This window comes from Quercus lobata, chromosome 8 (genome assembly GCF_001633185.2).
Source record: "Quercus lobata isolate SW786 chromosome 8, ValleyOak3.0 Primary Assembly, whole genome shotgun sequence".
Taxonomy (NCBI): Eukaryota; Viridiplantae; Streptophyta; class Magnoliopsida; order Fagales; family Fagaceae; genus Quercus; species Quercus lobata.
Genome location: NC_044911.1, coordinates 30,714,292 through 30,739,804, shown reverse-complemented (window position 1 = coordinate 30,739,804; position 25,513 = coordinate 30,714,292). Strand labels below are relative to the sequence as shown.

Here is a 25,513-nt window from a genome sequence, read left to right as displayed (position 1 = left end):
ATTGGAATCTATCCCTAAATCTCCCCAGTGTGTCAGCATCCAATCCACACTCCTCCTCAAGGGCGTAAAAAGCCCTAACTTCTTGAGGGGTAGAGAGGGCAGTATCCCCCTCCACTGGGTCACCGCTAGATGATAACCCAGTCTCGAGTTCACTAGACCAAACCTCAAACATTATCTCCTACTCTCTTACCCGACTCTTGAACCAATCAATCAATTGAAGAAGCAAAGGCAACAGGTCAGCCAATGCAACGCCCAAACAATTACCCTAAAAAATGAAATCCTCAAGATGTGGGAAAACACCTAAAGACCCCCCTAAGCGCGCAAAAAGGAAGGAAATTGATGGGCAAACTATCCTAACCTCAGAGCTACTAACAATGGAAATCCTGAAAAAACACAAAGGGAACAATACAAGCTAAATTCCCAAGAAAGCAAAGACAAACAAAAGGAAAAAGGAAAGGAGAAGAAGGAAGAAATTAGAAGCTATATCGCAATAAAATAAAAAGGGGAAAGGCAAAGCCGGAAAAAGAGAAGAAATGCACCTTAAAAATGGCGGACAAGGGAAGCACCACCGCACAACACACCAAGTCCGGAGAAGAGTTGCAAAGTGAGGTTGGCGAAGAAAATGCTTAGAACAATAATTGGAAGCTTTTGAGAAAAGTGAAAAGAGAAAAATGAGAAGGGGAGAAGTTTAAAACCAAGGCTCAGAAAACTGAAAACCAGCAGGAAACCCAATAGTCCCACAAATTGGAGCATTAACTCCACCAGTCAAAATGTGCCACGTAGGCCACGACCTATGGAGTGCTGCCACTATGCATTTAATACGGAGCGAAACCCCAAGAGTCATCTATAGCCCACGACCTTTCATATTCTATGATCATCATAACACGTCACGACGACCACAGAATCGGGGGGCAACTGACGGGACTAACGAATTCGTCTCCTAGAGACGATCTCAACGATACAGACGAGGACATCCTCAGACGAGCTAAACAAATACCCACATCACTTACAAAGGCAACCAGGCCATTCAATGCGGCCAATTATACTCGGAGCGGTTACAAAGCCAGCTATGTGGACCGTTGGAGCACATTGAAGCCACATTACAAAGCATAAAACGTTACCAAGAGGGACATTAAGGCCACCATAACTACCCCAACGTCTAGAAGCTGCAAAAACATATATAAGGCCCTCACAATATCAACACAAGGTATGAGAAATACTCAGATAATTTCACTGTTATTCTACGATTCTGTTTTAACTTATAAGGGGTTCCCTTGTACTGACTTCGGCATCGGAGACGTTGTGGCAAACACCACACCGGTGACCATCTTCGAAGATACATTCACACAAACTGGGGATTGGTTCCATCTGCCCATTCTGACTGACGAACTCACGCTTCATCAGGGGGTATTTGAATTTTATATCCTGAAGTTTCTTAATTTACATATCATTAAATGTTACATGTTTGAGTGTTTCACTATTTTATGGGTTGTTTTTTAGGAGTTGTTTAATAATTTGTTGTCGTGGTTGACACTTGACAACAACACTATCTCTTTTGCATTTTATCATCATTTAAGTCCGTATGTAACTGTTGTTTACAAGTTTTGTGCATAACAAACTCAAATGAAACTTTAAATTCCAGAATAAGACATAGTTTTTAGTACAACAGTGTTCATTTTTTGTGCTAGTTTCATCATTCTCCTGACCATATTAGTAGTTCACAAATGCATAACATCATTGGATAAATGCATAAACTTCAAATTGGGATGAATGGAAAAATTGAGATTTAAACCACAAAAAAAAAAAACCCTTTAAGCATATAAACCTCATATTTTAAGGGATATGGATAAGAGGTTATGGCTTTATATTTTGTAATTGTTCCATCTAAAAGAAATTGTAACCATTCTATCTTTAAATTAAAAGAAATAAATAGTTAGCCAAAAAAAAAAATGGTGTATATTATTTGTTTTCAAAAAAAAAAAAAAAAAAAAAAGATAGGCCGAAGGCTTTGTAGCTAAATTGACACCTCCTCATGAACGAAGTGCATGGGGGTCTAGGTGGGAAAATGGTTCGAGTTGCGAGGTTGGCAACATATTGTAATTACTTCTCACAAAAAAGAAGAAGAAGATAATAACAATATTTTGATAGGAGTTAAAAAAAAAAAAAAATTAGTAACTTTTTTTTTTTGGTATTCAAAATAATAGTAATTATTTTCTGATTTTTTTAAAATGATAGCAATTAACGGAAAGTGGTGAATGTAGGTAATTATCCCATGAGAAGTGGTAACATGTTATATGAAAGAGAGTGCAAAAAAAAGTTGTAATAATACTATACTTGAGAGAGAGAGAGAGAGAGAGAGAGAGAGAGAGAGAGAGAGAGAGAGAGAGAGAGAGAGAGAGAGAGAGAGAGAGAGAGAGAGAGAGAGAGAGAGATTTGAATTTGGATGGAACAACTGTTTTTCAATTTTATCTAAAATTTAAGAGTTTTAAAATTAAAAGTTGTAATAGTACTATTTTTTTCTAACATGAAAGAGGGGAAAAAAACATTTTGAAACTATTAAAAAAAAAAAACTGTTCTATTTTCTTTATAAAAAATAGTTTTATTATTAAATTTGAATTTGACAAAGAACCGTTGATGAAACAACTGTTTTTTAAATTTATCTAAAATTTTTAGTTTTAAAATTAGTAATTTTACATGTTTAATCTATTATTTAAACTTTTTAGACATGTGAATTTGAAAGTATTTTGTGAAAAACCTCTTAAATAATACTCATATTTGAATTTGAAAATATTTTGGGTATCTAAAAGTAAGAATCCAAACATAAAAAGCCTCTTATATTCCTATAGATATTGATTAATAAGAAGATCATCCAAAAGAGATTTAGAAATTAGAAACTCTATCCCTTGACCTTTTCTATTACCAGCACGTTTTGTCAAATTAAACAGAGAGTTCAGTACTGGGTACCCCGGGCCAAGCAGGTGCAAGAGTCACTTAGAGTCAGTAATTGAAAGTGGATTAGTTTAGAGGCTTCTCTAGGAATATTGGATTCACAAATCACAAACAGGATTAACAGCACAGTTCTGGGGATTGAGGGATAGACTCAAACTGGCAACACATCTGAATGCAAGAAAAACTTTAAGTAGATCCATGTGACCTTTTGTATTGTAATTTGATCCAATCGATTGAAAAAGCTTATCTCTAGCAAACTCATCAGTGGGGAATTTCTTTGTTAAACCTTTAGTTAAGGCCATGGAATTGTTCCATGTGACCTTTTGTTAGATCTTAATTTCAGTTCTCACACAAATAAAGTAAAATTATTTACATATATAGGTGATTTCAAACTCAAAACTTTTTTTAACATATTTTAGAAAACAATGATTGCCAACCATATTTTCAACCACAGCCAAACACAATAAACGATTACACTGCTCATCAAAAAAAAAAAAAAAACAAACAAACAAACGATTACACTGCAACTTGCGCCCTGAAAGGTGAACATAAAGGCCATTGAAACCAACCCCTTTTGTCAGCAAAGCTCAACCAAACGCTAATACTATTAAAATAGATGTTTCAAATCCTGTCTTAAACATTGTCAAAGCTCCTAGAGAGAGCTACATGTTGCAACACAAGATTTAGCTTAAAGACGTCTGTTACAAATCCAAAAACCTAAAATCCTGCACACCTACATTAATTCAACGGTTGAACTTCACTACCAAGCACTGCTAACTGGCAACATACAATCTAAGCAGTTGTTCCACCAGTTTGGTGCAACATCGCATCAATCTCATCACCGTCCTCCATTTCTAGCTGAAAACAAGAAGAAAAAAAACAAAGGTCATTTTTCTTTGGCACCAATTACCCATAAACTGCTTGGCACAAATACACCAGAGAGAGAGAGAGAGGGAGAGAGAGAGAGACCTCATCAGGAGTCTGTTCTGCTCGGAGACGACGGCCATCAAACAAGAAAGCAATTGAGTTAATCTCAACAGATTGGCGATCACAATATGCGTTCATAAGCTTTTTCAGCTGAGTGCTTCTTTTGATCCTGAAAAAGACTTCATTCCCATCCTACAATCAAAATACAAATTAGTCATTCATCCCCATCATACACTCAAAATACAATTCAGCCATCCCCCTCCCCACCCCAACCAGCATCTTTTGGTGATGCATATTTCTGTGTCAAGGAAACCTAACAATCTGCAAGTAACATTTCAAAAGATATAAGAATTAGCAAGAACAATTACTCAGAAAAAAATAAATAAAATAAATAAAAAATAAAAAAATTAACATGCAGAATATAAAAAGTGGTCCAATGCTCTAGGAAATTGATAATAAAGTTCAAAACTCTAACTAGATAGTAGGTATTAACTGGGGTAACGATTAGGCCTTAAAAGAGGGTGGCAATCAACCAAAGCAATCTCATCTGACAGCCAAAATGAGGTAAAATATTTGTATGTTGAAATTCTCAGATGAAAATATTTAACATCTCAAATTAATAGATTCCAATCCATAACAATTACCAGGTTTCATTACTATTATATTGTCTAACAGTACTTATAAAATTAAAAATTTAAGGTACAATTTTTTTCATGACTGATTACCAATACTTGTTTTTGGTAACTATTTCAAATACTTCAAACCTAATTGTGTTAATAAACCATCCTATATTATCACAAAGATATATATGCACTGAAACATCTGAAGATGGCATGCACAATTCATGGTCATGAAGGTAGGTAAATTTTTTTTAAAGTAAAAAATAACACCATCATGATATATAAACCCCAAGATGATATATATAATAATCTTGTAAATGCATTGTTGGTAGTCACGTTTCAATAATAATGTGCTAAAGTACTATTATGCCGAACCATTGAGACCAACAAACAATACAAGGACTTCCATAGACACAAATCTAATGAAATTATGCAAAAAAATAAAGAGTTAATGCAACATGAAACAAAATATTTTTGTTTTTGGTCGGAAAGTTACACCCACACCCAAAGGGTTTTCATCTGACCTCACCCTCCACCCACACTTGTGAGCGGAGAGAGAGTCAATTGAGCCAAGGCTCATTGATTGAAAAAAAAAAAACAGACAACACTGTAAACGCTTCGAATTCAAGTAGCGAAAATCATATCGCATACTGTTCACCCAAAAAATTACTTGGAGGAACAAACCTAAATCAGTAAGTTAAAGCTGCACCATATGGGTCTTAAAAGCACAGACTATACCCTTCACCTTGCTCTTAAAAGGGGAGAAGGTGCCATTTTAGCTAAGGCTCATTGACAAACCAAATCAAATAATGTTATTAGCTATCGCTAATAAATACTAACGAGCAATGAACCAAAACGTAAAAGCCCTTCAACCAAATACCCTTTCTTTTCTTTTCATTTCCTCAGCAACCAATCACATGTCAAACCAAAGCAAGACCACAATCAGCTAATATACAAAATCAATCAAGACCCAACCCATAAGTAGACAGAACATCACCCTTACATAATAACTTCTAATTCCCACCAGTTTCTTGGCAACCAAACATAGGGTAAACAAGCAAAACAAAACAAAAACAAAAAAGCACCACCTTGTATTCATTTAAAAATAAAAACCACATATTACATATACAAACCCTGAAACCCCAAAAAGATAAATACGATATTCGTTTAATTTTCTTCTCTTTCTGAAAAGAAAAATAAAACCCACCCAAAATCAGAACACAACAGCAAACACCATTAATACACAAACAGAATCGGACACATAGAAACACAAAGAGAAAAATAATTTCACACAATTTTCCCTCCACTTTCTCGGTAACTAAACAGAGAGTACACCGAAAAGAAAATCCACAACAAAACCAAAATCAAAATCACAATCAGAAAAATACATCCATAAAACTTAAAAACTCTAATTTACCCTCCACTTTCTCGGTAACCAAACAGGGAGTAAAGTAAATACAGAAACAAAACCATAACCCAAAAATATAGAGAGACCTGGCCCTTGACTTTCAAATTGATGTGAGCAGACTGATCATTCGGCTTCTTGTCTTCCTCTTGCTGGGAGTTTGTCACGCCTGACATCTTCTTCTTCTTCTTCTTCTTCTTCTTCGAAAATATAAAATTAGGGTTTGTTTTTAAAGTTTTGGGAGTCTGACTCTCTCTCTCTCTGTCTGGCCACTTATATAATTTTTTATTTTATTTTTATTTTTTGAGGTTCTTATATATCCTGTTCAACTAATTACATTCTCATGTTTCTCATGAGTTTCACTGCTTGTATCCCAAAATACCCTTGTTCACACCTTATTAAATCTTAAAAGAATATGGTAACTAAGTAAAATCACTTTCATCTTAAAAAAAAAAACTCACGAATTCCATCAAAAAAAAAAAACCTAAATTTTATGTTTATATTAAATAAGTAATAAATAAATAAAAAACCACGTCTGAGTCCTCCACTTTTAATATAAAAAAAATTTTAAAAAATAATTAAATTTAAAACAAAGCAGATAAACATCACATTCAAATTTTAAACACAACTAAAATTCACTTTCAGTTCTCTATATTCATGATATGCTCTTTTTTTTTTTAAACCCTTTTTATACATTTTAAAAAATCAATTGACATTAAACCAGAAAAATAATGGAACATATAATAGTTGAACAATTTTTTTTTTTTCCCCATAAAAAAAAAATTGTCACCTCACATTGAAAGCTTTACAATTTTTCACATCATTTTTTTTTATTATTTGGCTTATTGTCTTTATTATTTGGTTTCACTCGATTTGAAAAAAATCTAAATTATGCCTCCATAAATTGCTATCCATAGTCATTTTTTAATAAATGTTTTATGCTTTATTATTTATATTAGTTTGAAATATTGGCATTCAATGATTGTATATGACACTTAACCGACAAAGTTTTATAATTATTTTCCTAAATTATGTGTAAAATTGTTAATTTGTTATCATATTTTGTACCTGTTTGGATCCCACGTCTACGTTTAGTGTTTTGCATTTTGCCTTTTTATTTTAAGCAGCGCCTCTTGCACTGTTCATTAAGGCAAATGAACAGTATTTTCAGCAGTGAACAGTAACCGAAATTTTTTTTGTTTTTTTTGTTTTCAGTTTTCAATTTTCAATTTTCAGCAAAATAAGCGGTATCTAAACGCACCATTAATATGAAAATTTTGTAAATATTGCTTTGTTGTGTAAGGTATATCTACATGTTCACTGCACTGATTTAGTTTTTGAATTGCTTATAGATTGCCATAAGTTAAAGTTTTTGAATTAGTTCACTTCACCACCTGTAACAAATTACCAATTAGTGCATCTACATGAATTATAAATCATCTACATGCATATATTTACATGTTCTGCACGATTTATTTATTTAATGTTTCATAGAAACCTGTACCAATTACGCTCAAGTTTGGAGGAAAATATGCATACCTAGATATGGATCATGAATAATTTATTATGAAATTTGATGTTTAGCATACTTAAAGTATATTTGTTATGTCTTCCCTCATGTTGTGAATGTGCATAAATTGTTTTTTGTGAAAATGAATAGCATCGTGGAAATATAAGTATTGTCTTTGTTCATCTTTTATGTATATATATATATATATATAAATTATCAATATTTGTGCATTAATTATTTATATTAAAAGAATTTAATGATTTTTTTTTTTATAAATTTTATATAAGAAACTTTTTTTATTTGGAATAATAATTGTGGGGGTGCCGAGGACTGAGGAGTCCAATCCGAGGACAGGTTTGCCCAATCCAAGCAAGGAAAGGTAGGCAAACTCCAAGGACTGCGCCTACCCGAGGAGAGCAAGAGAGCCAAAGGACGATTGGCATCCTTGAAAATCCCAAGGATAAGGGAAGGGATGGCAACAAGAGGGTACAAGACTTGCAAGGGTGGTGGTAGGAAGCTTCCTGAAGAAAACACTTCCCACCTTCGCATTCAATATTCTGCACTAACCTAACTAGCTACATTTATGAGGAAATGACCCTTGAACAGCAATTTCACAGCTAACAACTCTTTCTACCACCTCCAGAAGGCTCTTGATGGGACAAGTATCCTAAAGGATCTTCTGAAACGTATAGATGGAGGGCTAGGATGCAAAGGGAATGGCTATATAAGGAGGGGAACCCCCCAGAAAAGGGGGGATGGACATTTTCAAAGAAAAAAGGAACAAATGAGAGAAAAAAGAAATACCCTATAAAGCAACATCATCCTTACTTATAAATATAAGATCTATCCTTGAACTTGCCCGAGGAAACTTTCTATCATTGAATTGTTAGTTCATTCACTCTTATTTATCAGTTAGGTTCTATTAGTCTTAGACTTGGGTTGATCTCTGTGTTGCACTTGACTTAGAATCCCGCTCTATTAAAAATTCATTGTTTGGGCTTGGTTTGAAGATTCGGGCATCACTATTCTAATTGGGCTTGGCCTTTATATTTTTAGTTCTTACAATAATAATAATCGATTTAGAATATGATATTTTTTCTCATATTTAGTTTTGACAACAATTGACACAAAAACCATTACAAATTTAGTATTTGTGAATTCACTAAAATGAACCTTAACCATTTAGTTTTCCTAATTTCTTTAAGTGGTATATGTGTGTGTGTGTATTACATGTAATTAAAAAAATTCTAATAGGTTAATTACTTGTTATTTTGTTATATTAATTATTTTAAATAGTGCAATCATTATTTACGTATAATGAAATTTTGATGTCATTCTTCTAAGATTTATATGATCATAAACTATTGATTTGAAATATGGTATTCCTACCCAAATTTAGTTATTTTTTTCAACAGATGAAACAAAGTCAAACAAAAAATAAATTAAAAATTAGTGATACACAGTCAAGAATGTAAAAAAAAATTGAAAGATATTTACATTTTTATTTTTATCAAAACGATATTTGCATTCTTCAGTATGTATAAAATATGTATTGTAGGGACACGATTTTAGTTGACCCGATCCTGGGTGGTCAAGTCTTGGCCCAAAAAGTCCCACACAATGAATTTTTGTAGAGTGTGGGCTGAAGAACTTGGTTCCAGTTGGCTTAAACGATTCGTTGCATGGGATCAGGAGATATGGAAACAAGAATGAAGAAAGTGGATGTGAAGGGGGAAATTTTATTCATGGCATACATTCGTACAGTGAAATTTTGCTCCTCTGTTCCTTTTCTCCTTTTTTTTTTCCATCCGTCCCCCTCTCTTGGGGGACTCTTACATATTATATAGGCCCTCTTTTATCATCTGGGCCTTACACTTGTTGATTATCCAAACTCCTACTTGAGCACCTATCCCATCATACACCCTTATCAGTTCTTTGTGAGTTGCAGTGACCAAGGTAGCACTGTTCAGGGGTCTTCTCTTCATTAATGCGGCCAGGAGAGTAGCTGTGGTGCATTTAATGTGGTGGTGGCAGCCTTTGCTGGGATATTTTGGGTCTCCTTTCTTTTTACGTGCTTGGAGGGAAGACTACAGTAGCTGAGACGCACCTTTGACCTGGATTTTGGAACGTCCGAGGAGGAATTACTCCTCGGACGTGTTCTCTTTACTCCAGTGGGCCTGAGCAAGGATTCTGGGCCGCGACGTCTCCTCGGACAAAATGGTCCTCGGACGGGCCCAAGACCCAACCGACCTATTATTCTGGGCCGGTCCCCACAATAGCCCCTCAAAACTCCGGTTTTGATCTCCTTTCGAGGAGAAAAGCGGGGTTTTGACATTTACAAAGGATGAAATTAATGAGGTCTTGGTCCACTCGTGCGGGCGGTTACTTTTGATGCGCCACAATTTACGAGGCGCGGCCATTTACTCTAGGCAGTTTTATGTCTCCTTTATCCAACAGCGAAGTGTAGATCTGACGGTCAGCGTTTTTCGTTGAATTTTTGAGCGGGAGTGATTTTCTCTCTCCCTCTTGCTATATAAAGCGCCAGAGAGGCTCATTTTTTTTTTTTATCTGCACGTCAGAAGTCCAGAGAACTCCAGCGCCCAGAAATCTATGAGCACTTCCGTTCTTCAAATTCCCATAATCGTTTTTGCGAAGCGTCCTTCCTAGAAGAGATTTTCAAGCATCTCATCGGTCATTTGTGAAGATACCCGTAAGTTCCGTTCGTTTCGTCGCATCGAATTTCTCCTCAGATTTTACTTTTCTCCTCGGTTTTTATTTCCGTCCCTCCAGTTCAGCTTAGATGGGTAGATTCAAAGACCTAGTAGACACTCTAGCTGCCATGGAGGCCTTTAGGGCAAAATACCACATCCCGCAGGGAGTGGTTTTGAGGTACTGTCCCCTAGAAGGAGTACTGTTAGATAGAGACGTGGGTGAAGTGATCATTCCTATGATTGCCTTTATACAAGGAGGAATGACACTTCCCATGCGTAGGATTACCCGGGACTACTTGTTCCACCATAGGTTGACACTACACCAGTGCGCTCCAAACATGTTCAGGGTATTAGGCTGTATAGATGTCTTGAACGAGCGAATGGGTCTGGGCCTGACCTGGCATGATGTGGTTCACATGTACGAGTGCCACTACGTCGAGAAGGGAGGGTATTACCTTAAATCTCGATCCGAGGTGGTTAGGCTAATCTCCTGTCTCCCCATATCCAATAAGATTATGAAGGATGACTTCCTCATTACCTCAGGAGAATGGAGCGATGGTTTTCATTGTCCAACTCGATCAGGAATTCCAGATGCGGTGCCTTTAGGGCCATATCCAATAAGATTATGAAGGATGACTTCCTCATTACCTCAGGAGAATGGAGCGATGGTTTTCATTGTCCAACTCGAGCAGGAATTCCAGATGCGGTGCCTTTAGGGCCAATCCTTTAGAGAAGGGGCTTAGCTCCTTAGATTTACTCTCTTTTTTGCTTAAGTCATAAATTTTATAGTTTGACTCTAATCTCCTTCTCGGCTGTATTGCAAATAGAGCTCTGGTTGCCCCCAAGCTGAGTCACGTGAACGTTCTGGCCTTGAACTATCTTCTAAGGTCAGAAATCTACGTTTCCGAGGACGGGCAGCTACGCGCGTGTCATTTGGTTTTGGGTTATCAACCACTAACCTGTTCCTTTCAAGCCATTGGCCATGCCATCAGAGCTGGTAGTCCAAGGTTGGCTAGGATTGACCTATCCAAGCCCAAGTTTCTAACCCGAGAAGAACTTAAGCAAGTCGTGCTACCTGGTGTTCGGGATCCTCCACCGGTCGCGCAATTGCCTCCACCCGACAATCTTGAAGTCGCTGCGCCAGTTGAAGGAGAGACCGAATCATCTCGTCTTTCTCTTGAGAAGGAGATAGACAAGTTCTATTTTGAAGATGAGGTTGATAAAGCCCCCTTGATTGAGCTCTCGGACCCTGAAGGAGAGCAAGATCGAAACTCTGTGGTCGGAGCTCCAATTATTATAGCCTGTTCAGACGACTCTTCAGACGAGGAAGTAGACAACATGGCTGGCAAGGGAAAAACCCTACGAGAGTTGATGTCCAACCGAGGAAAAGGTCAATCTTCGAAGGTGCCTGCTCAGTCGCAGGCCCAGGACCTTCCTCCAGCTGCCCCTCGACCTTGGCCTCCAGGTTAACCCGGACCTAAAAAAGAAAAGGTCGGTTGACATTCCTGAGGAAGGTGAAGTGGCCCCCCACCCGACCAAGCAGCAAAAAACCACTCGGGGGCAGAGGAGTAAAAGGGCCAATTCCGTGGAAAGCCGGGAGGAGGAGAATCGGGCTGAAGTGCGCGTTAATCCACACGTATGGAGTCCGAAGTTGGAGTTAGACGGGGTCGCTATCCCCTATACTGCCTCAGTCCGAGAATACAACAGGGGCAGAGCAGGTTACATAGCTGAGGCCCTGGAGCAGCCAGTGCTTCTTCCTCAGGACATGGAGGCCTACAGGCGATTCACCCAGCCCGAGCTCTTTCTATCCCTTAAGAGGGACCTTGCGATGGTAAGTCATTCTTCTACCCTTTCATTAAGTCATTAGACATTGTTGCATTCTAACACAATTTTTGTTTTGTTTTGTTGGCAGATCACTCAGCAAGTGTTTGTGGCTGAGGAGTTTTGTCGCAGCAATCGCAGCTTGGCTGAAGCTGAGGTCCAGTCTCGGACAGAGGTGGAGAAGACCGTGGGGTCCCTCAAGCAAGAGAACTTTGAACTTGCGGAGAAGTTCAAAGAGTCGGAGAAACAGCGCCGGAGCGCTGAGGCTGGCCTAAAGAACGTTGAAACCCAAGCGAAGGATCAGTGCCAACAGTTGTACGTAACCGAGACTAGTCTTGCCACTGAAAAGCAGATGGTACTGGATCTTAAGGCCGCTCTGCAGAAAACTGAGGAGGAGATACGACGGGCTAAAGAAGAGGCTCAGCTGATCTGGGAGGCTGCAGAGGCTGAAAAGAAAGCTGCTTATCAGCTTGGGACTCAAGAAACTGAAGCCAGGCTCTCCGAGGAAATTTTGGAGGTGTGCAGGGATTACTGCAGCATCTCATGGGCTCATGCCCTTGATGCTGTAGGAATTCCTGCAGATTCGGCACTGAGATTGCCTGAGAAGGTCTTCTACTCTCAGGAGATCCGAGAGAATCCTGATGGCACTCAAGTAGCTTCTGAGCAGGGCTTGGCTGTGCCTGATGCCATCCCTTTGCTTGATAAAGCCAAGGATCCTGCCAAGGACTCCATCTCCGAGGTTCCTCCTCCTCAGTCAGAGCAGAAAAAGGATCCTCCTGCTGAGGCTTAGATTTTAGGTCTTTAATTATTGTCTCTTTTTTTAATGAGAGTTGTCTTATTTTTGTTCTTTTGTAAAGACCTCTCTTTGTATTAACCTCGGAATATTAATATAGAATGTTCTCTTCGTTTTCTACGGATGTTTACTAACACTATTCCTCTATTTAACATTCGCAACGATATAAATAAATATAAACGAATAAGAAAGAAGAATGTCGTGCAGTGAATTTGAATAATGGTTGTAATAATGCTAAACTATGCACGTACCTTGAAATTGCACAAGAGTTCTAAGTTATTAATTTCCCCTAAGTCTGTGTTCCGAGGAGCCATGCAGGACTTAGGTTCTGTTTAAAACTTGTATAGATTGCATAAGTATTAATTTCCCCTAAGTCTGTGGTCTGAGGAGCCATGCAGGACTTAGGTTCTGTTTAAAACTTGTATAGATGTCATAAGCATTAATTTCCCCTAAGTCTGTGGTCCGAGGAGCCATGCAGGACTTAGGTTCTATTTAAAACTTGTATAGATTGCATAAGTATTAATTTCCCCTAAGTCTGTGGTCCGAGGAGCCATGCAGGACTTAAGTTCTGTTTAAAACTTGTATAGACTGCATAAGTATTAATTTCCCCTAAGTTTGTGGTCTGAAGAGTCATGTAGGACTTAGGTTCTGTTTAAAACTTGTATAGATTGCATAAGTATTAATTTCCTCTAAGTCTGTGGTCCGAGGAGTCATGCAGGACTTAGGTTCTGTTTAAAACTTGTATAGACTGCATAAGTATTAATTTCCCCTAAATCTGTGGTCTGAGGAGCCATGCAGGACTTAGGTTCTGTTTAAAACTTGTATAGATGTCATAAGCATTAATTTTCCCTAAGTCTGTGGTTTGAGGAGCCATGCAGGATTAGGTTTTGTTTAAAACTTGGATGAATGGAAATGAATCAGTGGGTATGCGATGTTCACGGAACAAAACACAGGCAAAGCCGTTTTCATTAATAATAATATCTTCTTAGGTTATTTACATTCCACGGGTGAGGTATAGTTTTTTCATCCAAGTCTTCTAGATAATAAGCACCTATTCCGGCCACAGATGTGATGCGATATGGTCTTTCCCAATTGGGCCCCAGCTTGCCCTAAGAGGGGTTTTTTGCGCTGCCGAGAATCTTTCTCATCACGAGATCACCTGGACCTAAAGGTCGCAGTTTTACATTAGCATCATATCCTTGTCTTAGCTTCTAATGATAATAGGCCATATGGATCATTGCTTTTTCCCTTCTTTCCTTGGCTAAGTCTAGACTTCTCCCCAATAACTCGTCGTTGTTGTTTGGGGTAAAGGCGTTGGACTTCAGTGTGGGGAAGCTGTTCTCGATTGGGAGCACGGCCTCAGCCCCATAGGTCATTGAAAAGGGGGTTTCACTGGTTGACCGTCGCGGCTTCGTCCGATAGGTCCATAAGACGTGTGGGAGCTCTTCCACCCATCTCCCCTTTGCCTCATCCAACCTCTTTTTCAGTCCATTCACTATGACCTTGTTCACGGCCTCGACTTGTCCATTTCTTTGGGGGTAGGCAGGAGTGGAGTACTGGTTAGTGATCCCAAACTCGCAGCAATACTCCCTGAAGTTCTTGCTATCAAATTGGAGACCGTTGTCCGAGATGAGTGTGTGTGGAGTTCCAAAGTGGGTAATAATGTTTTTCCAGATGAATTTCTGGGCATCCACGTCCCTGATGTTGGCCAAAGGTTCAGCCTCCACCCATTTGGTGAAGTAATCGGTTCTAACTATTATGTATCACTTATTCCCTGCAGCCTTGGGGAAAGGACCGACAATATCAAAACCCCACTGAGCAAACAGCCAGGGGCTGGAGAGGGGGTTAAGGACTCCTCCGGGTTGGTGGATATTTGGGGCGAATCTCTGGCACTGATCACATTTCTTTGCATATTCTTGGGCCTCTCTTTGCATGTTCGGCCACCAGTATCCTTGGGTGAGCGCCCTGTGCGTTAGCGACCTCCCTCCGGTGTGACTTCCACAAATCCCCTCATGTAATTCTTCAAGATTCTTCTGAGTGTATACAAAGTAGGTACGGCCCAGAATAGGAGCACTGATATAGTTTGTGGTCTTCTGATAACCAGAACAGAGGAGCATTCCTCCGTATCTTCTCGGCCTCCAGTTTTCCCTCTGGAAGTGTGTCTTCTTTGAGGAAGTTCTTTATAGGATCCATCCAGCTGGGACTCTTTCTAATCTGATAGACCTGAGCTGGGTCTCTTCTAATGGGACTCACTTGGACTAGATCCTCGACAAGGATCATTCGCGGCAGATCATGCACCGAGGACGTGGCAAGAATGGCCAGCGAGTCTGCATGGGTGTTCGCACTCCTGGAAACGTGTGTCAGATTGAAGGATTCAAAACCCGACTGTAGGTGTTTGACTCGTCCGAGATACTCTTGCATTCTAGCATCTTTAGCTTCCAACTCAACCATCACTTGGCCAACGACCAATTTGGAGTCCGAGAATGCTTCCATTACCCTTCCGCCCAATTTTTGAACCATCGTCATCCCTTGAAGTAAGGCTTCGTACTCGGCCTCGTTGTTTGTAGCCGAGAACCCGAGTCTCAATGATTTCTCAATGGCAATACCGTTGGGCGATATTAAAACTAGCCCAATTCCGGATCCTCTTTGGTTGGCCACACCATCCATGTAGACCCTCCAGCGCAAGGTCTCCCCTGCTGAAATTGTGCCAATCGATTTTCCATCCATATCTTTCTTCTCGGTTATTGTTTCTTCAGAGGGTTCAGCGAATTCTGCGACTAAGTCCGCGAGGACTTGACCCTTGACAGAGGACCTAGGCATATATTTAATATCAAAAACTCCCAAAAGTGCACTCCACAGGGCGATCCTTCCGGTGTAGTCAGCACTTCGAAGCACCGCTCGAAGGGGAAGCTGGGTTAGAACGATGACCATGTGTGCTTGAAAGTAATAAGGGAGCTTCCTTGTGGCGTGCACTACCGCCAGAATTGCTTTCTCCAATGGTAAGTATCGTACTTCGGCCTCATGTAGTGATTTACTCACGTAGTACACTGGTCGCTGTACCCCGTCGTCATCTCGTATCAATACCAGGCTTACAGCATGAGGGGCTACGACTATGTATGCAAACAGTACCTCGTCTGCCTCAGGGCTGGACATGATAGGTGGTCGCGACAAGTATTCCTTAAGTTGCTGGAAGGCCCGGACACAATCTTCCAACCATTCAAACCCTTTCCACTAATTTATCAAGAGGTAGAAAGGTTGACATCGATTTGCAGATCGTGATATGAACCGGTTTAATGCTGCGATCATGCCAGTGAGCTTCTGCACTTCTTTTGGATTCTGAGGAGCCTGTAGGCTATTAATCGCTTTGATTTGATCGAGACTCACTTCTATTCCCCTGTGGGTTACCATATAACCTAAGAATTTCCTAGATCCGACCCCGAATGAACACTTGGAAGCATTGAGTCGCAACTTGTGCTCCCCTAAAATAGCAAAGACGATTTCAAGGTCTTTCACGTGCTCGGACACCATTTTACTTTTTACAACCATATCGTCTATGTAGACCTCAATAACTTTGCCTAGTTGTGGCTCGAACATCCTGGTCATCATTCTTTGGTAGGTTGACCCTGCGTTCTTTAGTCCGAATGGCATCACCTTATAGTGATAGTTTCCGATGGGTGTCATGAACGCCGTCTCCTCCTGATCCTCTAATGCAACGGGTATCTGATGATAGCCCTGGAAGGCGTCCAGGAAACTCATTCGAGGGTGGCCCACGGTTGCATCCACCAATCGGTCAATTCGTGGTAAGGGGAATGGATCCTTCGGGCATGCCTTATTTAGGTCTGTGAAGTCCACGCAGACTTTCCACTTCCCCATTTTCTTCTTCACCACCACCGTATTTGCTAGCCATTCAGGGTAAAAAAACTTCTTTAATAGCTCCTGCCTTTTCCAGTTTCATCACTTCGTCTCTAATGGCATTGGCATGCTTCTGTGAGGGACGTCGGGGTGGTTGTTTCTTTGGAATGGAAGATGGGTTAACATTCAAGTGGTGACAAATAAGCCTAGGGTCAACTCCCGGGGCGTCGTAAGCGTCCCATGCAAACACATCGACATTTCTTCTCAGGAATCCGACCAGTTCCTCTTTTTCTTGAGGAGGCAACTTGGAGCCGACTTGGAAAAATCTCTCCAGGTCGTTGTCGATGATAAACCTTTCTAAACTTTCACACCTTATCTCCTCGGCTGGCTCATTGTCTTGCCCTGCCGAGGTGGCTGGTTGCTATAAGTTCCCAGAGGCCGAGGACTCGGCATGGGACCAAAGTGAGATGGCGGCCACCATACACTGCCTGGCCATGGCCTAATCTCCACGAATCTCTTTTACTTGGCCTCTGGATGGGTATTTTACTTTTTGGTGAAGTGTGGAGGATACAGCTTCTAGGGCATGGATTCATGGCCTGGCTACTATCGTTGTGTAGGGTGAGTAGGCATCGACCACGATAAAGTTCACCTCCACCACTTCTGATCCAGTCTGTATGGGTAGTCTGATCTGCCCTTTTGGCGTAACAGTCTTCCCTTCGAAGCTGATAAGGGGAGAGTCATAAGCCGTCAAATCCTCCGGCCTCAGGTTCAGCCCCTTGTATAGATCAGGGTACATTACCTCTACTGCGCTTCCTGGGTCTACCAACACCCTTCTCACATCGAAGCCTCCGATTCTCAATGTAACCACTAAGGCATCGCCGTGAGGTTGGATAGTTCCCCTCTTATCCTCGTCCGAGAATCCTAGTATCAAAGAGCTTCCCTTTTTAGACCTTTTAGGTTCCCTCTGTCTGTCCTCGGAGGGGAGCCGACCAACAGCCAGTACCCTGGAAGGAGATGGCCCGGTTCTTCCTGGTGCGGCAAGGATGACGTGTATCGTCCCGGTAGGGGGTCTTAATGATACATCCTTTCGAGGCTCTTGCATTGCCTGATCCGGATGACCGTTCGAGGGGTGCAAAAGGTGACGTAACTTCCCTTCTCGGACCAATTAATCTAGGTGATTCCATAGATTCCTACAATCCTCAGTGGTATGCCCATGGTCCTGATAATAGTGGCAGTACAAGTTCTGGTTACGTTTTGAAGGATCTCCAGCCATCTTTCCCGGCCATCTGAAGAAGGGTTCGTTCCTTACTTTCTCCAGCACTTGTTGTACTGGCTCTCTGAACACGGCATTCACCGTTTGAATGTTACTCTGTCCAGCCTGTCTCGAAAAATCTCTCCTCGGCTGGTTATGGTTATATTATTCCGTCCTGAAATCATTCGCTTTAGGGGGAATGATCTTCTCCTTTCCCTTTCCTTATAGCTGATCTTCTTCCACCCTTTTATATTTGTCAATCCTATCCATCAACTGATGAACGTTGGCAACTGGTTTACCAGTAAGAGATTTCCTTAAGCCATGCTTGATGGGGAGAGTGCTTTTGAATGTGCTGATAGCAACATCATCATGGTTCTCATCTAACTCGTTATACATCTCCCAATATCTATCCGAATATGCTTTTAGGGTCTCTCCCTCGTGCATGGATAAGGACAATAGCGAACTGAGGGGTCGAGGGACTCTGCTATTTGTAATAAAGCAAGAGCAGAAAGCCTGAGTGAGCTGCTGGTATGAGCCTATGGAATTTGTCTTCAGGCTGTTGAACCATCTCATCGCCATTGGTCCCAAGCTGGATGGGAAGACTTTGCACATCAGGGCTTCATTTTGCGAGTAGATAGCCATTTTCTGGTTAAACTGACTCACGTGCTCCACCGGGTCTGCTCGGCCGTTATAAATGGTGAACGTTGGTTGATTAAAGCGTTGAGGCAACTTAGCCCCTTCAATTCTGTACATGAAGGGTGATCTTGAAATCTGGTCTAGTGCCCTATTCATAGCATCGTTTCTCGAACCCTTACTGGATGGGCTCTCATATTTTTGTATAGGGCATGGTTCCCTCTCTAAGAAAAAGTTTCACTTGGGGGGGTTCTCGACCTCCGTCGATAACTTGCGTCCTCCCCATTAGAGGATTCATCTGAGCTAGAGAGAGATCGCTTTCGCTACACACGTCGTAACTTCCTTTTTAGGTCATCTATCTCTCGCTGCATAGCCTGATGACTGTTTCGCTTCTAGGATACGTGACTACCTATCTGAGTGTGACTCTGGTTCGTCTGGGTAGTATGTATGCTTCCCTCACGATTCCCTCTGCCGCCTGAGTTGGCAGGGTTATTTTGCCGCTGGGACTCAATGGGTTCTGTCTGTTGAGGGTTAGCCTGGTGAGGATTCTCCTGGTGTGGACCTAATTCTGCCATACTCGACCGTTGTGCTTACTGATACTTTAGTTCTTCCCACAGACAGCGCTAATTGTAGGGACACAATTTTAGTTGACCCGATCCTGGGTGGTCAAGTCTTGGCCCAAAAAGTTCCACACAATGAATTTTTGTAGAGTGTGGGCTGAAGAACTTGGTTCCAGTTGGCTTAAACGGTTTGTTACATGGGCTCAGGAGATATGGAAATAAGAATGAAGAAAGTGGATGTGAAGGGGGAGATTTTATTCATGGCATACATTCGTACAGTGAAATTTTGCTCCTCTGTTCCTTCTCTCCTTTTTTTTTTCCGTCTGTCCCCCTCTCTTGGGGGACTCTTACATATTATATAGGCCCTCTTTTATCATTTGGGCCTTACACTTGTTGATCATCTAAACTCCTATTTGAGCACCTGTCCCATCAGACACCATTATCAGTTCTTTGTGAGTTGCAGTGACCAAGGTAGCACTGTTCAGGGGTCTTCTCTTCATTAATGCGGCCAGGAGAGTAGCTGTGGTGCATTTAATATGGTGGTGGCAGCCTTTGCTGGGATATTTTGGGTCTCCTTTCTTTTTACGTGCTTGGAGGGAGGACTACAGTAGCTGGGACGCACTTTTGACCTGGATTTTGGAACATCCAAGGAGGAATTACTCCCCGGACGTGTTCTCTTTGCTCCAGTGGGCCTGAGTAAGAATTTTGGGCCGCGACGTCTCCTCGGACAGAATGGTCCTCAGACAGGCCCAAGGCCCAGCCAACCTATTATTCTGGGCCGGTCCCCACATGTATATATACTAATCACTATATCATGCAATTTTCTAATTCATAAATACATATAGTATGATCAAATCGCTCCATTCTTGTTGTCTTTCTATTTTGTTTATAAAATAAAATGACAAGATTTAGTTACAAACTTGGTTATAGAAAAAAAAATATTTTAAAGAGAAGAAGGGAGAGAAATAAATAAAATATTATTTATACTATCTATAAGAAGATTCCTTTTTTTCAACATAGACTTTCATGTGGTTCAAAAATACCTTTATTAATGAATGGTGACTTTATTTAGAAATAGAATCTTAAATATCGAATAACAAATTTCATTTTAAATTCAAAAAGAAAATTCCTAAAATTTAGGATTTTTTTTCCCTTCACGTTCAAAAAAGAAATTATAGTTATTGCTTATTTCTAAAGTTTATCCTTTTTATTTGTTTAAAAAAAATATTCTAAATTATAATATATTCAAATTACTAACGTTTACTCAAAAAAATATAAGACCCTTTAAGCATGCGATCATGCGCGTGCTCAGAGGCTAGTTATTTTTAATATTTTATAAGTTTGTAGCTACAATAAGCTGCCATCTTTGGCAATATATGTAGCTCAGTTGCCATTCTTTTTTTTACACTATTGCACCTTCATTGTAACCTACATTTTAGTGTTTTGGTTGCTAAAATAGCATTTTAGCAATCATACCAACTTCATTGTGAATACTCTAAAAGAACTAGCATCAAATGTGCTAAATGCTAAATTTTTAACATTTAACACACCAAAAAAGAACTATATCAGATATCCCAAATACCAAAATTTTTTTTATTCCCCTTCCTTCACCACTCTCACTAGACTATGCAATTGCCTCTCTCTCTCTCCAACCAACCTTGAAGATATACACATTAGTTACATTGATTAAATTTGTTTGAAATTCTGTCTCTATCTTATCCTATTATTTGAAGTTTAACTAAAGATAGACTTTGATCTAGAACTAGAGATAGGCTCGATCTTGTTGTCATGAATGGATTTTAATATTTGCATTATCTAATGATCTAATAGTTACGTTAGTTGTTGGTTGGGATGATTTGCAGTGGTGATTTTGCTCCAAGTTAAGGTGGGTTCCCATGGGTTCTGGTCTAAAATTTTTGTTCCATAAATAGGGTGTTGTTTTTTTAGGAAGTTGGCTGGTTGCTGTTGCTTGTTGGTTGGTGATGATTCTTTTTTTCTTTTTTAATAATAAAATGTAGGAGTTTTTTTAAGTTATTTTAATGGGTGATGTACTAAAATAAGAGATTTGAGGTACGATGTATTGTGAAATGGTGTGTTAAAATAAATAAAGTAACTTTTTGATATATCAAAATAGAATTTGTTTGGCATAGCTGATTCTAATGTTCTAAACACGTCTCCCATCAATAAGTAGAAGTCTTTGATACATCCATCTTCAATAATGGCCTTTCCTCTTATAGTCCAATTCCCTTTGGTAAGAGCAACCGAGGTTTTTGGATACTTTTTTTTACACAATAAGACATTTTGGTTTACTTGTTTTTACTTAAAAATAATAATAATAATAATCAAAGAGAGACTTTTATTTTTTAAACAACTTAGCAAAGTAATTTTTGTTATGGTTTTAAAAACTAAAACGGTCAAAGAATTGGAAAATGGACCAATTCCTGATTTTTATCGGTTTATGGCCAATTTTCACATTTTTTATCAATTCGTTTAGGGTTTGGTTGAACGGCTGGTTTGGTCTAATTTTTTAAAACAATGATACTTTTTAGGCATGATGTCCCACAAAACACTACAGTAGTACATAAAAGTGGAACTAGTTTAGTACACATAAAAGTACTTCGAGCTTCTCCCGCACAAAAATAAAAGTACTATGATCTTAACATTTCTGATTGTCAATTGGGTTTGGTTAGTGAGTGCCTAAAAGCATTGGTTAATGTTGAGTTTTTTTATTGTAATCAATTAGTTTTTTTTTTTTTTTTTTAATGACACATGAGTTGGTTAAAGAAGTATTATTTATTTGTTTTCACTACTTCTTAATATTATAGGGCCTATTAAATTCTTCAATAATAAAAATCACGGATGCACTCACTAATAAAAGTCTTGTCAATTTATATGTAATTAATTTCTTCTCAATATTCCATAATACAAAAAATTAAATAAAAATTGCTCCCTAATGTATGAGGGGGATTGATGTCTCTCTATCACTGAATAATGAAATGCAAAATATAGTAGCCATGTATATTATTATTTGGGAAAACTGCACTTAACCCACCTATGGTTTGACCCATTTTAACAAAACCCACTCTGCCATCTCTGTTAGAAAATCCACTTTACTATATAAGCCAAAATTAGAACCCAATTAAAACCCCTAAAAAGAAGAACGAGCTCTCTCCCTCTCTCTACTTCAAAATCCCTAAAATCCCCAAACCCATTATCCCTTTCTCTCTTTACTTCAATTGCCAAAAGAATCTCTATTTACTCTACTGATTGCGAGCAAGAAGGTGTACTGAAACTTGGGTTTCCTCTATATCAGGTATGAAATGATTTTGTTGGGTTTACTCAAGTAGTTTTAACCATTGTTGTGTTTGTTCTTTTTCAATGTGTAATGATTGATAAAGGTTACATGATTAAAGGCTTTTTGTCATAAAATAATTGGTTTTCTGTTAAATGATTTCTTGCTTTTACAGTTGACATTGATGACTGTGGTCCCTAGGAATATTTTGGGTAAATGCATCTTTAGGTTGTCTATGGTCCCATGGATACAAGTTGTTTAGTTGGTTGAGTTTCTTGTCTCCCCTGACCCCATGTTAAATGGTATTTTATGTTGTATGGAATTATTTTTGCTTTTGTTAATGGTTGGTGCTTTCTGTGCATGTGTTGATTCTGTATTTGATTACTATTGTTTGTGCATGTGTTTTAACTCCTACAGATGGTTGATGAAATTCGTTTTGATTTTACTATTCATCATAGTGGGTATTTTGAGTGGAACCTTGGTTTAGAGTATGTAGGTGGTGAGGTATCTGTACTGGGTAATGTTGATTCAAATCCACTAAGTCATTTTGAGATATAAGACATTTGTGCTGAGATTGGGGAACCCATTAACAATAGGATTTGTTATTTAATAGCTGGTGGTAACTTCGAGGAAGGGTTAAAGTTAATTACTTCAAGTGATGATGTGACCTACATGTGTGAACTACATGCTGAATGGTCAACAAATGAAATCGCATTGTATGTAGAACCAGAAGTTCAACCAATTGCTGTTGAAGAACCTGTAGTTAAACCAGATCAACCAATTACAGTAGAAAAGCCATAGGAAATGAATGATGAAGATGATGGTGCTGATTGTGAGGAGGTGGCTCCAGTAATGTGTGAACACACTAGGGGTAGTAATAATATTCTCTCCCTTGCAACATCTGTGGTTAAGCAAAATGATGTTAGTAAAGAGCCTGTTGAGGGGAATGTGGATGGTAGTGTTGGGAGGGCTATGGACGACAATGTTGGTGGTGGATAACCTGTTGGTTGTGAAGAAGTGAGTGTGAATTGTAGTGTTGGGAAGAATGTGGATGGCAATGCTACCCGTGGATAACTGTTGGTAGTGAAGATGTTCATATGGATGAATCTGATTGGCTAGATGAAGGATATGAAGGACCAGATTATTCTTATGACATATTTGGTGAACCATGTGCTCAGAACAATGAGATGCCCAATATGAGAAAGTATCAAGGAGAGATTGAAAAGGTAGATGGGGGAGAGCATTTGAAGGAGTAGGTTAGAGATAAGGGGAAGAAACTAGAAGCTAGTGCTAATGCTAAAGCTCTTGATGATGATGACACTAGGAGCATTAACAGTTCTGAGGATGAGGATGAAAGGATAAGATGTCTAGAGTTCAATGAGAAGACTAGCATAAGTAATTCTCAGTTATGCAAGGATATGAAATTTTCAAATGGGAAGGTCTTTAGGGCTACCTTAAGGAAATATGCAGTGAAGAAGCCTGTGGACATTAAGTTTAAGCTTAATGAAAAGACCAAAATTTCTATCCATTGCAAGTATGAATGTGGTTGGAAGGTATATGCATCACAAATTTCAGGTGAGATAACCTTCCAGATAAAGACCATGGTTCCAAATTGTATATGTGGGAGGAAATTCAAACATAGTAAGGTCACTTCTACATATGTGGCTAGAAATTACTTGGATGATTTCAACAAAAACCATGATTGGGCAATTTTTGGTGTGAAGCATTGAGTTTTGCAGGATGTGTCTATGGACTTGAGCATAAATCGAGTTTACAGAACTAAGAAAAAAGTTAGAGAGTTCATACTAGGTGATGAGAGGTTGTAGTATGGGATGCTTAGGGACTATGCTAAAATGATTAGAGTAACTAATGTGGGGAGTAAAGTGATTCTGCAAATTGAGATTACTGAATCTAACACACAGTTCAAGTTTAAGAGGCTATATGTGTGATACAATGCATAGAAAGTTGGATTCTTGGGGGGTGCAGGCCACTTTTTGGATTAGATGGTTGCCATTTGCAAGGCAAGTTTGGTGGACATATATCATCAGCAACTGCAAGGGATAGGAATGACAATATTTTCCCTGTTGCATTAGCTGTAGTTGAGTAAGAAAACAAAGATTCTTGGGTGTGGTTTTTAAAAACATTTGCAAATGATATTGGGAGGCCAGATGAGCTGAATTTGTTGTTCATTTCAGATAGACAGAGAGTAATACAAGTCACTTGCTTTTTGAGATTTTTTTTTGTTCTTAGTCATTACATTTATGTTTTTTGAAAGTTCTATTTTTGTCAAATAGGCAGATGATGTTCATCTTTGTTCTTTGGATGTTTATTGATTTTGTGTATGATAACCAGGAATTGATACCTGCCATGGAGTTGTTGTTACCAACAGTTGAACATAGATTTTGTGTGAAATATATTTACAATAACTTCAAGTTAAAGTACAAGGGTTTAGAATTGAAGGCTACATTATTGAGGTGTGCTACAGCAACAATAATTAGGGAGTTTGAGAAGAGAATGCAAGATTTGAAGGACTTGGACAAAGAAGCATAAGAGTACCTAGTAGACATCCAACTAACCCAATGGACCAAGTCACATTTCATTCCAAGGGCCATCTCAGATTGTTATGTGAACAATCTTAATGACTCATTTAATTCTATGATACAGAAAGCTAGAGATAAGCCTATTCATTGCCATGCTAGAATGGATTAGGGTTATGTTGATGACTAGAATGTACAGTAAGAGGATTGAGATTGAAAAATTCACTAGTGACATATATCCAAAAATATTGCAAAAGCTTGAGCAGTTGAAACTTGATTGTAAGTCATTTTCTGCTGTTCCATCAGGCTGCTTTATAGGTGGTTGATAATGAGTATAAGAGGCATGTTTATATATGAGGTTGATAATGAGTATGAGAAACATTTGGTTAACCTTACAAAACAGTGTTGTAGTTGTAGAGTTTAGAATTTGACAAGAATTTCATGTGAACATGGTGTTATAGTAATCTATAAGAATCTAAAGAGACTTGAGGATTATGTGCATTCATGCTATAAAAAGGATGCCTATGTGGCTACATACAAGGAGATGATAACCAACCAACCTACTCATGTAAGCCTCTAGGCAGGCCTCCCAAGAAAAGGAAGAAATATTCAGATGAGCCAATCAATCCAAACAAAGTTTCTAGGTTAAAT

At 39.1% G+C, this 25,513-nt stretch overlaps 1 protein-coding gene across 1 annotated transcript; it reads right to left on the bottom strand.

The window, feature by feature from the left end:
- Window positions 1-3,507: 3,507 nt before the first annotated feature.
- LOC115957524 (small ubiquitin-related modifier 1-like) lies at window positions 3,508-6,211 on the bottom strand. The gene is made up of 3 exons (XM_031075791.1): window positions 5,991-6,211; window positions 3,919-4,068; window positions 3,508-3,807 (listed from the first exon to the last, which is right to left on the bottom strand). Exons 1-3 carry the CDS (start codon window positions 6,075-6,077, stop codon window positions 3,742-3,744), a joined length of 303 nt encoding a protein of 100 aa, XP_030931651.1. The 5' UTR covers window positions 6,078-6,211; the 3' UTR covers window positions 3,508-3,741.
- Window positions 6,212-25,513: the final 19,302 nt, after the last annotated feature.